Source organism: Dermochelys coriacea, chromosome 27 (assembly GCF_009764565.3).
Source record: "Dermochelys coriacea isolate rDerCor1 chromosome 27, rDerCor1.pri.v4, whole genome shotgun sequence".
In the NCBI taxonomy this organism is placed as follows: Eukaryota; Metazoa; Chordata; order Testudines; family Dermochelyidae; genus Dermochelys; species Dermochelys coriacea.
In genome coordinates, this window is record NC_050094.1 from 6,974,049 (window position 1) to 6,990,535 (window position 16,487).

General features: G+C 41.5%; 1 protein-coding gene across 8 annotated transcripts in view; it reads left to right on the forward strand.

Annotated features, from left to right (window-relative positions):
- The window catches only part of TANC2 (tetratricopeptide repeat, ankyrin repeat and coiled-coil containing 2), a 702,178-nt gene that overhangs the window by 499,193 nt on the left and 186,498 nt on the right, over window positions 1-16,487 (forward strand). For all 8 annotated transcript variants that reach the window (XM_043503351.1, XM_043503352.1, XM_038385380.2 and 5 more), the window contains one exon: window positions 14,573-14,836. In XM_043503351.1, the coding sequence (XP_043359286.1) occupies window positions 14,573-14,836 (264 nt within the window). The remainder of the gene's footprint in view (window positions 1-14,572; window positions 14,837-16,487) is intronic.

A 16,487-nucleotide genomic window follows, 5' to 3' on the forward strand; every position in this document is an offset into this window, starting at 1 on the left:
AGAGGAGCAGGTAATCTTTTTCTCCTGTGAGCCACTAAATCCTTTTCATGAAGTGACGGAGTAGCTGGTGAAAACATTGACCTAATTTTAACCCCTGACTAGTTTCCAGGGTTTTTTGGCTCTCACAATATAAAAGCAGCCAACTGTTAATGTTCAAAAACTGCTACTGAAAAAAATCTGGTAACAGAATCGTGTGCTTTTGAAATCTTGTACATCACAGTCCAACAAGAAACAGACTTTTAAGGCTCAGCTACTAACACCTTAACTACAATAAAACACAGAAAGATTTCCCAACTCTCTTATGCAAGACTACAAAATAAAATATAAATCTTCTCTAATGGAATACAAAGCGTATGCGTATCAAATTTGTAGCAGTCTGCTAGGGACATAACATTGTTCAAGTCAGTGTCTCCCTAAATATTTTTTAAAACTACCATTTTGTGTTTTGTCTCTTTCTGGGAAAAGTGACATTTGTGACTGTGCTGTCTAAACAATCAGCTGTTGTGTGTGTGTTTCTTCCTTAAAATACAGCTCTGTGGTGATGTACAGTTTATTTCTTGTTTAATTATTCAGTTTTCTTGAGTGAGATTTTGGTAAATCAAGTAGAAGAAAAGCATATGACACTAAAATAGCTTGAACAAAAGCCCATGAACTATGCACATCCTTTTGCAGTGCGGCAGCAACAGGGTGGATCTGTGTAATACCACATAGGCAGTTGTGTTCTCTTAAATTTTGCAAGATTTTAAATGAAGAGCTCAAACATGAAGCAAAGGGTCCTCATTCCAAAAGTTATTCTGTTGTAGCAGCTTTCATGCTTGCTGTTCTTCATTTTGTCCTCTAGACTCCTTTATATCTAGTTGCATGTTGTTACAGATAAAAATAGCTTTGATAATAAATTCATCAAGAGTGTGTGCTAAAGAGGATAGATGATGCTGACAATATAACAAGCTGGGTCTGTTTGGAAATAACTAAATACCTTAAGGACTAAAGAGACACTAAAATACACTTCAGCATAAAGGCAGATTAAATATTTTTGTTGTTTTAGAACTAAAAAAAAGGTTGAATAGTTCTAGCTTTGTGATCAATGTTTGTTAATGGTCAATACATTTTCTAGAACTGCACAATCTAAATCAGGGGTTCTCAAAATGGGGGTTGTAACCCCTCAGGGGGTTGCAAGGTTATTACATGGGGGGGTCACAAGCTGTCAACCTCCACCCCAAACCCCGCTTTGCCTCCAGCATTTATAATGGTGTTAAATATATAAAAAAGTGTTTTTAATTTGTAAGGGGGGTCGCACTCAGAGACTTGCTGTGTGAAAGGGGTCACCGGTAAAAAAGTTTGGGGACCTCTGATCTAAATCCTTTTGAGCACCTCGATAAAGGACCTCAATAAAGCACCTCGATAAAGGAAACAGGTAAATGTGAAGGATCTAATTTTGAAGAATGCTGAGTTTTTGTACATTACTGCATCTGAATGTTGAAAGTGATGGCAGTGGTGGTAGTTAGATAAAAAAGGACAATATCTATCAGGTATAATGAGGCATGAGGGGAAAAAAATCAGTGGGGTCATGGATTTGCTGTCAAGTTAAATACAACACACATCACTTGAGGATACTGACTCATTTCTTTTGGTACTAAATTAAAAAGTACAAATTGAGTGGAAAGAAAACTGAATTTAATTTGTGTGTATTTATGGCATCGTTTGTGGGAACTGTCAGGATTGAGAGGTCTAAACAATTAATCTACCCTAAAACAAAAATGATTATTCATAAAATGTGTATAGTACTGTACAGTTACAAAATGCTTTCCAAACGTAGATTAAGACACCATTCCTCCCACGAAGAGTTTGTTAGTCCATGGGCCAGTTTCTGTCTCTTCCTAACTTTGAGTAATGCCCTACTCCATATGTAATGGGACTGCTTATGGAGGGAGATATTACTCAACATGAGTAAGGATGGCAATATCTGGTCCTTAATAAAACAAATAGGTCAACAGATCAGAATAGAGAAATTGAGTGAGGGGATTATTAATAAGGAGAAGGGAAGAAGGAGTGCTTGAAGAGCAGGGTTGAAGGAAGAGGGGAAGGGCATGTGGCATATGAGGATGGGGAGATTATTCCACGTGTACAGCATGAGAGAAGGAACAAAGATGAGTGGGAAAAGAATCTGAATGAAACAGTAAATTGAGTGGACTGGGCAGAACGTTGCAAGAGGGAGAAGCAGTGATGCCAGCACATGATTTTATCCTGAATATTGCAATGTTTGTTGTTTTCCTAAAGTCCCAGCTGTTAGAAATGTGATTAGATGAGAATCTCAGCTTTCATTTTAAAAAGGTCAATTTCTAGCCTTCCTGGTTGCAGAGAAACACTCGATATCATGACCCAAGTTGTATTCTAAAAACCCTAAAACCAACAGGCACATTTGTTTTTTAGAATCTTATGGTTTTTTTAGACAATCTCATTATTTTAGTGGACATGACTCATGATTTTGGGGTTGACATTTCTGAAGGGGGGAGAAATTAGCAGAATTATTGATGTGCCTTTGATGCAGGGAATAAATCAGGAGAATGGTGCGGTTAAGTCACAGAGAGAAAACGATATTTGTCTAAATGACCCTAACAGCTGTGGTCATCCTTCTAAAACCCCAAATTCTCAGCCTCCCGTAATAAACATAGGGTGTGGAGTCAGGTAGAGAGAGTAGAAAAATAGCGCATGGCACTTACACACCTTTACAAATGCAACAAACTCTGTGTCCTGGATAATTTGATGGTGAATCACTGTACTGAAGATTTTAACTCTGAAACAGCCCTTGGATTCAATTTTTTTTATTAAGGACATGTTTAAATAATATTTTATAGGATATTTAACTTTTCTTGATTGATTCTGTAAGAGGGAGCATCTTCACTACTGTCTTCTTGCCCTGCAGAAATTGTGCAGACTCCACTAATTGTGCATTCACAATGCCTTTTATTTTGAGTTCCCTCCACCAATACCACCACAGTCCCTTGCAATAGTCTATTTACAATATCTTCTATGCTTTTGGTCCTCTAATCAGGACGTGAGGGGAAGAGAGGTCTCCCTTCCCTGAGGCCTTTGTGCGAATGGACTCAACTAGCCCTGTTCCCTCCTACCCCCGGCACTTCCTTCCTCTTTATCAGATTTGGGCTGATTTTTGGGTATGTCTACACTACGAAATTAGGTCGAATTTATAGAAATCGGTTTTATAGAAAGCGTTTTTATACAGTCGATTGTGTGTGTCCCCACACAAATGATCTAAGTGCATGTAGTCGGCAGAGTATGTCCACAATACCGAGGCAACCATTGTCTTCCGGAGTGTTGCACTGTGGGTAGCTATCCCACAGTTCCCGCAGTCGCCACCACCCATTTGAATTCTGGAGAGAAATCCCAGTGCCTGATGGGGCTAAAACATTGTCGTGGGTGGTTCTGGGTACATATCGTCAGGCCCCCCTTCCCTCCCTCCTTCCGTGAAAGCAAGGGCAGACACTCGTTTTGCGCCTTTTTTCTTGAGTTACCTGTGCAGACGCCATACCACGGCAAGCATGGAGCCCGCTCAGCTCACCGTCACTGTATGTCTCCTGGGTGCTTGCAGATGCGATACTGCATTGCTACACAGCAGCAGTTTATTGCCTTTTGGCAGCAGACAGTGCAGTATGACTGGTAGCCGTTGTTGACCTAGTCCTGGGTGCTCTTTTAATCAACCTTGATGAGGTCAGGCGCCTGGGCAAACATGGGAGTGACTCAGCCAGGTCATTTCCCTTTTAAGTTTCGTCTCATGGCAATTGAGTCCTACTGGCAGTGCACTGTCTTTTAATCAGCAGCCAGCAGAAGACGATGGCCAGCAGTCATACTGCACTATCTTCTGCCGAGCACCCAGGAGATGACGATGACTAGCGGTCGTACTGCACAGTCTGCTGCCAGCAAGATGTATAAAGATAGATGAAGTGTCTCAAAACAAGAAATAGACCAGATTTGTTTTGTATTTACTTTCTCCTCCCTCCCTCTGTGAAATCAACGGCCTGCTAAATACAGTTCTGAGTTCTATCCTTGAGGTTTTGAGTTCTATCCTTGAAGGGGCCATTCAGTTTCTCGCAAAGCCACCCCCTTTGTTGATTTTAATTCCCTGTAAGCCAACCCTGTAAGCCACATCATCAGTCGCCCCTCCCTCCGTCAGAGCAACAGCAGACAATGGTTCCGCACCTTTTTTCTGTGCAGATGCCATACCACGGCGAGCATGGAGCCCGCTCAGATCACTTTGGCAATTAGGAGCACTTTAAACACCACACGCATTATCCAGAAGTATATGCAGCACCAGAACTTGGCAAAGTGAAACGGGGTGAATAGGTGATGTCAGCGCGGTGACAAGAGTGATGAGGACATGGACACAGACTTCTCTCAAAGGGCCCTGGCAATATGGGCATCATGGTGCTAATGGGGCAGGTTCATGCGGTGGAATGCTGATTCTGGGCTCGGGAAACAAGCACAGACTGGTGGGACCGCATAGTGTTGCAGGTCTGGGACGATTCCCAGTGGCTGCAAAACTTTCGCATGCGTAAGGGCACTTTCATGGAACTTCGTGACTTGCTTTCCCCTGCCCTGAGGCACAAGAATACCAAGATGAGAGCAGCCCTCACAGTTGAGAAGCGAGTGGCAATAGCCCTGTGGAAGCTTGCAACGCCAGACAGCTACTGGTCAGTCAGGAATCAATTTGGAGTGGGCAAATCTACTGTGTGGGCTGCTGTGATGCAAGTAGCCAACGCAATCAAAGATCTGCTGATATCGAGGATAGTGACCCTTGGAAATGTGCAGTTCATAGTGGATGGCTTTGCTGCAATGGGGTTCCCTAACTTTGGTGGGGCCATAGACGGAACCCATATCCCTATCTTGGCACCGGAGCACCAAGCCAGTGAGTACATAAACCACAAGGGGCACTTTTCAATAGTGCTGCAAGCACTGGTGGATCACAAGGGACATTTCACCAACATCAACGTGGGATGGCCGGGAAAGGTACATGACGCTCGCATCTTCAGGAACTCTGGTCTGTTTCAAAAGCTGCAGGAAGGGACTTTCTTCCCAGACCAGAAAATAACTATTGGGGATGTTGAAATGCCTATAGTTATCCTTGGGGACCCAGCCTACCCCTTAATGCCATGGCTCATGAAGTCATACACAGGCAGCATGGACAGTAGTCGCGAGCTGTTCAACTACAGGCTGAGCAAGTGCAGAATGGTGGTAGAATGTGCATTTGGACATTTAAAAGCGCGCTGGCACAGTTTACTGACTCGGTTAGACTTCTGCGAAACCAATATTCCCACTGTTATTACTGCTTGCTGTGTGCTCCACAATATCTGTGAGAGTAAGGGGGAGATGTTTATGGCGGGGTGGGAGGTTGAGGCAAATCGCCTGACTGCTGGTACACACAGCCAGACACCAGGACGGTTAGAAGAGCACAGGAAGGTGTGGTACGCATCAGAGAAGCTTTGAAAACCAGTGTCATGACTGGCCAGGCTACGGTGTGAAAGTTCTGTTTGTTTCTCCTTGATGAAACCCCTCACCCCTTGGTTCACTCTACTTCCCTGTAAGCTAACCACCCTCCCCTCCTCCCTTTGATCACTGCTTGCAGAGGCAATAAAGTCATTGTTGCTTCACATTCATGCATTCTTTATTAATTCATTACACAAATAGGGTGAAACTGCCAAGGTAGCTCAGGAGGGGCGGTGGAGGAGAGAAGCACTAGGAGGGATGGTGGAGGAGGGAAGGACAAAACCACACAGCACTTTAAAAGTTTAAAACTTTAAAACTTATTGAATGCCAGCCTTCTGTTGCTTGGGCAATCCTCTGAGCTGGAGTGGCCGGAGGCCATTAGCATTTCCACCCAAGGCTACACATGATTGTATAGCAGCAGCAGCAAGCCTGGGCCCCGATCCTGCCCCCTGGCATGGTGCTGAATTTGGCCCAGGAATCTTTACCCCCCTGCCTGGTGGATTCACAAGTGGACTGGGCAGGACACCAGATGGGGTCAGAAGCCTGCCCCTTTCTAACACTCCATGCAACACACCCCCACCAACTTCATGCAGTTTAAACCAGAACAGAATTTGTCCCATTCCCTTCAAGGCCACTCCCCCTCCACCATCCCACTCTCTAGCCAACCCTCTGGGAATTCCCTCTTTAGAGCGTTGTCTGGTACCAACCCACACAAGCCAGGACCCACTGAGGGAAGGTGAGCACAGTACTGAGAGGTGACCATCTAGTGACCTGCCACTTTAGATGATCCCAGCATCATCCAAGGCAGTTCCAATAAGGGAACCAAAATTTAGATGCTTGGCCAACGCACGGTGGGAAAGCCTCCAAAGGAAACCTCCAAAGCAGAGGGCACTTGTCTGCTTTGGGTTTTGTCACACGCCTAGAATTCAGCCAGGTTAACTGAAGAGTTCACCCATATTTCTTTTTCGACAGCTCAAGGGCTGGGGCTGTCCAGGGTCCGGTCGGCTAGGCCCAGCTACTGGCCTGCTTCCCTGCTGGACAATTAATAGGCCTGGTTTATAAGCCCAGCTACAACAGCAGAGCCTGCTCCAGCCCCAGTCCTGTCCTGGATTCAGACTCTTGCCTCCAACCCTTCCTTGACTACCCCTCCTGATTGTGCCTCTAGCTTAACCTTTGGCTTCTGACTCCTGGCTCTAACCCCTGGCTCAGCCTCAGGCCTTACCCCTGCTGAGTTCAGGTCTAATCAGTAGGCCAGTCTCTTGCGCCATCAATTAGGCAAAACCGTGTTCCTGGGCGTCTGGGTGAGGAGGCTATGGAACTTGGGGAGGAGGGCGGTTGGTCACACAGGGGCTGTAGCGGCGGTCTGTGCTCCTGCTGCCTTTCCTGAACTTCAACCATACGCTGGAGCATATTAGTTTGATCTTCCAGCAGCCTCAGCATTGAATCCTGCCTCCTCTCATCACGCTGCCGCCACCTTTCAGCTTCAGCCGGCCACTTACTCTCTTCAGCCCGCCACCTCTTCTGCCGGTCATTTTGTGCTTTCCTGCATTCTGACATTGTCTGCCTCCACGCATTCGTCTGTGCTCTGTCAGTGTGGAAGGACAGCATGAGCTCAGAGAACATTTCATGGCGAGTGCGTTTTTTTTGCCTTCTGATCTTCGCTAGCCTCTGGGAAGGAGAAGATCCTGTGATCCTTGAAACACATGCAGCTGGTGGAGAAAAAAAAGAGACAGTGGTATTTAAAAAGACACGTTTTATAGAACAATGGGTACACTCTTTCACGGTAAACCTCGCTATTAAAATTACATACATAGCACATGTGCTTTCGTTCCAAGGTCGTATTTTGCCTCCCCCAAGCACATGGCTAACATGGCTCCCCCCATCCCGTGGCTAACAGTGGGGAACATTTCTGTTCAGCCATAGGCAAACAGCCCAGCAGGAACGGGCACCTCTGAATGTCCCCTTAAGAAAAGCACCCTATTTCAACCAGGTGACCATGAATGATATCACTCTCCTGAGGATAACACAGAGAGATAAAGAACGGATGTTGTTTGAACGCCAGCAAACATACACTGCAATGCTTTGTTCTACAATGATTCCTGAGTACATGCTACAGGCCTGGAGTGGTAAAGTGTCCTACCTAAAGTGGATGGAATAAGGCTGCCCTCCCCAGAAACCTTATGCAAAGGCTTTGGGAGTACATCCAGGAGAGCTGCGAATGCCAGGGCAAATAAATCATTAAACATGCTTGCTTTTAAACCATGTATAGTATTTTAAAAGGTACACTCACCAGAGGTCCCTTCTCCTCCAGGCGGGTCCGGGAGGCAGCCTTGGGTGGGTTTAGGGGGTACTGGCTCCAGTTCCAGGGTGAGAAACAGTTCCTGGCTGTCAGGAAAACTGGTTTCTCCACTTGCTTGCTCTGAGCTATCTACAACCTCATCATCATCATCTTCCTTGTCCCCAAAACCTGTTTCTGTGTTGCCTCCATCTCCATTGAAGGAGTCAAAGCACAGGGTTGGGGTAGTGGTGGCTGAACCCCCTAAAATGGCATGCAGCTCATCATAGAAGCGGCATGTTTGGGACTCTGACCCGGAGTGGCCGTTTGCCTTTTTGTTTTTCTGGTAGGCTTGCCTCAGCTCCTTAAGTTTCACGCGGCACTGCTTCGGGTTCCTGTTATGGCCTCTGTCCTTCATGCCGTGGGAGATTTTGACATATATTTTGGCATTTCGAAAACTGGAACATAGTTCTGATAGCACGGATTCCTCTCCCCATACAGCGATCAGATCCCGTACCTCCCGTTCGGTCCATCCTGGAGCTCTTTTGCGATTCTGGGACTCCATCACGGTCACCTCTGCTGATGAGCTCTGCATGGTCACCTGCAGCTTGCCACACTGGCCAAACAGGAAATTGAAATTCAAAAGTTCGCGGGCCTTTTCCTGTCTACCTGGTCAGTGCATCTGAGTTGAGAGTGCTGTCCAGAGTGGTCACAATGGAGCACTCTGGTATAGCTCCCGGAGGCCAATACCGTCTAATTGTGTCCACAGTACCCCAAATTCGACCCAACAAGGCCGATTTTAGCGCTAATCCCCTTGTCGGGGGTGGAGTAAGGAAATCGATTTTAAGAGCCCTTTAAGTCGGAAAAAAGGGCTTCATCGTGTGGACGGGTGCAGTGTTAAATCGATTTAACGCTGCTAAATTCGACCTCAACTCCTAGTGTAGACCAGTGCTTTGTGTACTTGCTGCCATTGACGCTTGAAACTGAAATTGGTTTACTTGTTTCATATTTCTCTCTCACACAGAGACTTTCTCTTTCTCTCTCAGTATAGGACTGCTTATTTGTATTAGGCCACAAACCTTTGATTTCATTTTAACAATATGACCATTACGTCACTTGTTTTAGGGAAAATTAAGCACACAGAGAGTTATGTGAACTTTTAACTCCTTGCCTTGTCTAGTGTTGGTTGCACTAGTGGCTGTTCTGCAGAAAGACGCCTTTGTGTGTACTGTCCTGTGACAGCTCCACAAGGTTGTATTGCTGTGGAGGCTGTGACTATTCCTAGGGAAGCTTTCTCTGGCTGCATCATGCTGCTTCCCAACACTGCCACAGGGAAAGTCACAGATTCTGCCTACCCAATTTCTGTATGGCAGCCTCGCTCACAAGAATGATGTGGGTGACACTGATGCCCTTAGAGGGATTCTTTTGGGGCTGGTTCACTGAAAGCTTGCCTAAACTAGGATAAAAGATTTATTTTAAAATGTGTAAGCTAACATGTTTTAAAACTGTAGCATGACACAGGGTAAGTTGTATTTTATTACATCTACAGCTGACATGTTAAAATAGGCTTGGTTCTAGGCTTTATGGTTTTAGCATGTAATTTAAATGTGGCTTATGGGGTTAGCTACCTCGAGATAGTTCACTCTTTTTTTAAAAAAAACAACCAATTTTTAATAATCTAGATATATTCTAAGTCTGTATATGTTTGAATATTATAGCTGGTGCTGGTAATGCCCACCATAGTATTAGAAAACCACATTCCATTTTAAGCCTCTATTTCCATATGCTCAGAACTTTCTAAGCAACCTTCGGGCTAAAATCTTCTAGGCATGCTCTCAGCCCAGGGGAAGAACTGGAAAGTTTGTCTAATTGTCCATTGTTTCCAGTGGACCTGACACCATAGGCTGCTAACCATAGACTGCCATTCTATTCCTCACCCTTCAAACCTGTCAGTGGGTTACACACAATCAAAATGTATGACGAGTGACCAAAGTATAGAATAGGTTTTTTGCATGTCAGGCCATAAGTGACAGATTTTAATGGCTTTTAATTTATTGTGTGAATTAAATAAACCAGTGTTTTTTTAAAAAAAGAAAACCTGAAAAATAGAAATGATATCACCTGCAACCCTAAGGAGTCTCCACATGGGTCACCAGCAGAATTTGTATCCTGGACCTTCTTATCCTGACCTCCGATTTTTATCAGTTGAGCTCTAGGCATAACTGTTGTCTGCTATAAGAAAAGGAGTACTTGTGGCACCTTAGAGACTAACAAATTTATTTGAGCATAAGCTTTCGTGAGCTACAGCTCACTTCATGCTTATGCTCAAAGAAATTTGTTAGTCTCTAAGGTGCCACAAGTACTCCTTTTCTTTTTGCGAATAGAGACTAACACAGGTGCTCCTCTGAATGTTGTCTGCTATGTGGAGCTGCCACTAGAAGCAAATTGATACATATTTTGTCAGTGGTTCACATAACTGTATACTAGACAGCAGTAGAATGCTAGAACTGAGGAATCCTGAGTTCTGTTCCTGGCTCTTGAAGGGAAGTGTCATCTAGTGACTAGAGCAGTGGTTACAGATAGTATAGCAAAGCATATCATTTTGCAGAAAGCAACAGTGTGCTTGACACTTTACAGACATTTCTGAATACAAGATTCCTGTCCTAAGGAATTTAAGGGTAAATAATCTGGTTATATTGTGAAATTCACTGCTCCATGGTTGCCTCGTTGCACAATTTGTTTAAACTAATGCGCTGTAGGGGAAATGGTCCTAGAACACATGCATGTTCCTGCAGCCATCACGTGATTAACACAGTTAAGCAATTTAATATAAAAATCTGTCCCTCTCGGAAGCAGATTCCTCATTATTAGGACTTCCTATTCATTGGCTATAGCAGCTGTGAAAGTTATAGAATCACAGTTAAGAGTTACACAGCAAATAAATCTCTGGGGATTTACATTAAATACTTTGTTTATGATTTCTTTAATCTAACCAAAGTCATGTTATCAGGGGAAATTGTTTGCATAATTTGGAGGGTCATTTTAGCTATAATCTGATGCTTTGATAATAGGATTTGTCTATCTCTCTGCATGTATAATTATATATAAAATATCTGGCAGAAAGATAGTTATCTACAATGATGTCATTATGTCATTTGTGTTTGCTGTAGAACATTTCCTCTTCAAACTGTTTCCAGAGGTATCTTCTCCCCAAAACAGGAAAACAAATACCTTGGGCCAAATTCAGGCCCAGTGTTTAAAGCACGGACATGTTTGCACTTTAATGATGCAAAGGCAGTCCTGTTGTGGATCGCATTATATCTGTTCCAAGAGTGCATACCCAGTCCCCATGCAACTGCATATGGAGATTACTCCTGCAAAGCACAATTAATCCACAGCAGGGGTGAGTGTAAGAGATCATGGGGATACGTGCTTAAACACACTCATCATCTGAATCAAGAACCTGTGCTGGAGCGCCCTTGCTGCAGCCCTCTCCATAGGAGAGTTTAGACTGTGAATTTGGCAGTTTTAGGGGAAGAATTGCTTCATATGTTTCTCTTTTTGGTTGCAGGTATTCCGCTACTGCCTAAACACATCCTGAAGCCTAAATAGCTTTCTGTATATACAAGTTTTATTAACTTTTCTCCATGTAGTATTACACTGAGACAGACTCATTTGACGTAGACAGTGTGACTTGTCTGAAATAGAACTATGTTCTCTAAAACAGTGATTGAGAAGTGGGAATTTCATAGCTCTGATTGCCTGTGGCAGGCACAGCCCGTTTGCTGCACCATTACTTACGTTGTAGTTCTCCTCAGAGACATTCACTGCATACTAATTCAGGATGCTGAGTTTTAGCAGTCTTTTTTTTTTGTCCTTTTTAATAAAATGAAAATAGTTTTGGTTTAAAATAGCTCACAGAACAAATTAAAGCCATAGAGCAATTGATTCTAGCCTCCATAGTAGTACTTAGATCATCCAAGACCATTCAGAAGGTAAATTAACCCACAGGGAACAATCCCAAATACCTGAGTCGGTGAAGAATTTGCACATAAAAACAGCTTGATTTTAAACCAGTGAAAACTACATTTCAAGTAAACACAAATTAGCAGTTAGGAAGGCGACCGTCAGGGTTTATTCTTCCATTTTCTGTTGCTGGTTCATTTAAAGCAAGATTATTGCTAAAGTTCTTATCTGTAAAGATATTTTGTTTTCCGCTATTTGGAGATTATTTCCTTCAGTTGATGATGTTTCTGCAAAGATTGATTGGAAATACATGGATATATATCTTTGGCATAATTTAATTTTTACATAAATACATGGTACAGCAACACAAACTGAGACTATGAAAGAGAGGTTCTAGAAAAGGCATCTGAAAACATATTTCCCAATAATTAAACAGTGACTGTAGGTGGGGATCTGCTAACAACATCTGTTTCTTGTTATATCTCATTTTCCCATTTTAACATATAAAATTGTTTTCCCGACAGAAAATTTATATTTACATGCCAGCAAGAATATATAAAATATTTAGCACTCCTGTAGTTGTTTTGAACTTAAAAATGCTTTACAAACATTAACTAATCCTTGCAGCACCTCTGAAATAAGGAAGTATTGACCCCATTTTACAGAGGGAAAAACTAAGGTACAGAGTGGCAAAGTGATTTGCCCAAGGTCCCCAATGAAGTTAGAGCCAGACCTGTGATTAGAACTCAGCTGTTTCTGACTCTGTCCTGTGCTTAAACCACTTGGCCACACCTTGTTAGAGGTTCCACATTCTTTTTGAAATAATCTGGTGGATCTTTAATCCAGCCAGGCATTTTTCTTGAATTTTTTACACTCATTTTACAGTGTTTACTTTTCTAAAAGGACTTCAATCTGTTCTTGTTAAAGGTAAGATCAGCCCTTCTGTCCTTTTTCTGAACAGTTCAAAGACAAATGGGATCTGCAGAATGGTGACGTTTCACTATGTCATGGTGCACTGAATTGCCCTTTGCACTTGTAGGACTATTAGATCTCCTTGCAAGTATCCTTTTGGTTTTTAAACACTTGACACTCTCAAAAGTCAGAGAAATATCTAAAATCAAGTGACAGGTAGCTCTTTGTGACACTAACAGGCACAGTAACTTCTGGGATGGCATCTCTTTTGTCTTGTTCAGAGTACAATAGCTTCACTATTAATTCCTTCAGTTGTCTTTTTCCCCCTTGTTATGATGCTTGTGACTTTATTTATAAATATTTAGCACTGATTCTCATTATATTATCTCACTACAAATATTAAATGTCATTATCAGACACAATGGGACAGATTAATCCCTGAGTACTTCCACTGAAGCTAATGGATATTCAAAATGCTATTATTTGAGATGCTGTGGTTCAAATTGTCTAAGAAAATCCATTAAAATCCTATTTTGCGAAATGGAACTGTTCTCTTTACGAATTTTGCTTTAATTTGAAACTTGGCATAGAAAGAGTTTAAGCATATGCTTCTTTGGAGTAATTTTGTATTTGATTTTACCAATATAAAAGAAATTAAACCACTCTGGCTGTTGTTAATGAGCCCACACAGTTACAAGCCATTATGGCTTTACATATCTCTTCCTTCAGAAATGGTCTTTTGTGTGAATGCAAGGAGAAAAGCCTCTTTCAGAATACAGAGCATTATAATAGAATATTTTGGAAAACAGAAATGTGATTTTTGTACTGTAAACAGAAAGCGCTTAAATCATGTTGTCTTGTCCAAGGACATGTGGCAATAGTTTATTGCATTTTAGACACATTAACATAGAACTTTGGTTTGGAGAGGTAATTACACTGGTTAAATGGAAATGAAAGCATTACAGTTTCAATGGAGGAATGGTTTAGAAAATTATATTGGTTATATTTATAGACATTGGAAAGTTCAAGATCAAGTTGGACGTCTGGTTTCCTGACAGCACAGGAGGGGTGGAGGGCGAGTTGAACAGGGTGATGAGTTCGGGCTGAGAATTCTCTGCCTATCAATTAGTAGGATAGCAATTTGGATACCTGGGGCCAGTTTAGACTGGTATAAGCAGATGCCTCCCTCCCCATTGGTTTAAGTGGAGTAGCATTCACTTGAAACATATTGAGCAAAGTAAAAAAAAAAAAAATTGAAAGGCTTTTGCTTTGGCAATGTTATCATGGTGGAAGTAATACCTCAAGTTGAAGTCAAAAAGAAGAAGGAGGAGGAGACCATGAAACAAACTCCAACAATGTAGCACCAACAATGTAATCACACAGTAAAAAGGTGAATTTATGGATTACCTTTGAAGCTTCATAAGCTCTGTTAGAAATCAGATGTGACCTTACAGGTTAACATTTATACCAAGTTTATTTTTCTAAAACAAATATGCTACTGTCATTTATTATACTCTGTAGTTGATTATCACAAGCATGTTTATAAACTTTAAACTGATATGGTTTATGACTCACTGCATATTAGAAGAAAATTGAGACATTGAGCAAAACAGACTTTGTATTTGTTCTTAATCGCTTTTATTATAAGTCTGTGGGTTTGTGGGTTTGAACAAATACAGTTATATGTAGCATTTTAATACTTGTGATAACTGCAAATGCCTTTTAGTAATGTCAAGCAAAACTTTTCAAAGCAGTAAGTAGGACAGCTTCACTAGGTTCTATAATCTCTGATTTATGTGAGAATGCTGGAAAATATGATCAGCTTTATTTTTGTTATTTTCATTGCACATATCTTATATTGCTATGTACGCAGCTACTTCTTTCTTTATTATTCATAGCTTTTTTATTTGTTCCTTCAAGCTACTTTGACAAGCTATTCTGAAAACATGGAGCGCACTAAATATGGAGGGGAGAGCAGCAAAGAACTAGGATCTGGAGGAAACCTGAAACCGTGGCAGTCTCAGAAATCCAGCATGGACTCCTGTTTATATCGTGTAGATGAGAATATGACCGCCTCCACCTACAGTTTAAACAAGATCCCAGAAAGGAACCTAGAGACGGTTTTATCCCAGTCTGTGCAGTCTATTCCGCTTTACCTTATGCCACGGCCAAATTCAGTAGCAGGTAAGAAATAATTTATTTGCTGTTAGATCAGATCAAAACAAGCCATCAACACAGACTTCTCATTTACTGTTTTCATATAGTGTCTTTATGCGAAGAGAAATCTCATCTCCTCAGGAAACTGCCATTGGGTGTGATAACATTCCATTTCTGTCTGAAATATCATTTATAAAGTGAAAACCACGAAGGAGGAATACAATTTCCACCCAGTTAGCTCAGCTATCTAGGCTCCCAAAATCTGGACTTTTTAAAAGTTTGTGGCCATCAGATCATTTGAGAGTGTTTAAAAAAATCTGCTTTAAAAAAAGTCTAGTTATTATTTTTGATTCAATGCCATCCCAATACTAACCCCAGCCTCAGTTCTAAAATAATACATAATTTCCAGGCATAAAATTTTCAACTCCAAATTAATCATTAGTAATAATATCAAGAGCCTTTTCTGCAATTAATAATTAAAACTTAGGAGGATGGGGAAAGATATGTGCTGGCACTTTAAAAGCAAAGCATCACAATATAAGAATACATTTTAGAAAACATTAGTCTCTCTTCCATATTGGCTGCGGTGGGAGAGAGCATACAGCAAAGTGTCCCTCACAGATTTCAGTTAAACAAGATACATAAGAATCCAGTAGAAATTAGAATTATGACGAAGTTTGCAAGTATTAACAGTTTTCTATAGACTTCAAAGCTAAAGGGACAACTATTGTCATCTAGTCTGACCTTTCCTGTAAAACACAGTCCATAGTGATTTTCCCCTACTACATAAGTGAATTCCATCAAGTCCAATAACTTCTGGTTGAACAGAACATAACTTTTGAGAAAACATCCAACTGCAGCTTGATGTCTCCAAGTGATGGTGAATTTACCACATTACTCATCATGCTGCCTTAGTGGTTAATTCTCTCATTAAAAACAACAAAAAGTTGTGTTTTATTTTTCTAATTTCAACTTTCAACTTTATGCATTTAATAAACGTGAATTATAGTCCTATTTTGGGAAACAAGCATCTTTTCATAAGGCTTTCCATCTACAAATAGCTATACTTGGCATCCGAGCTTTCCTGGTGGGATTTTTCCCTGAATATGTTTTATATGTATAAAAAATAATTACTGGGCGAAATGCTATGAACTGTGTTGTGCAGGAGAGGTCAGATTAGATGAAGATGGTGGTCCCTTTAGCCTTAAAATCTATGAAACACTATTAAACAATACATAGATATTTATTTTGCCTGTTAATGTTTCCTGTAGGTGCTACTGAAGCATGTCTGAGCCTTAATTTTGAAAATTAGAGGCCAAAGTCGTCTCTGTTTCCTTGAAGGTCTGGTGTTTGAAAGATTTCTATATGATGTTGCAATATCTTATAATGGCATTTAACAGTCTCTCAGCCCCTTCCTTAGAATTCTCTTCACTGGCAAACATGAAGGAAAGAAAGATAAGATTTAAAATATATTTAAAAGCTTTTTATTAGTATTCCTCCTCACTTGCTGTTCTCCTCTCCCCTTTCTTCTGGATTTTGTACCATATTCTACTGCAAGGATGATGGGTGAGGTATCCGCCATCATCCATAATGTTGGAGTTGGAAGCCCATCTGCAATGCAATAAATACAGGTTAAATTTTGTGTTGCACTGGCAAACCTATATATTTTGTCAATCCT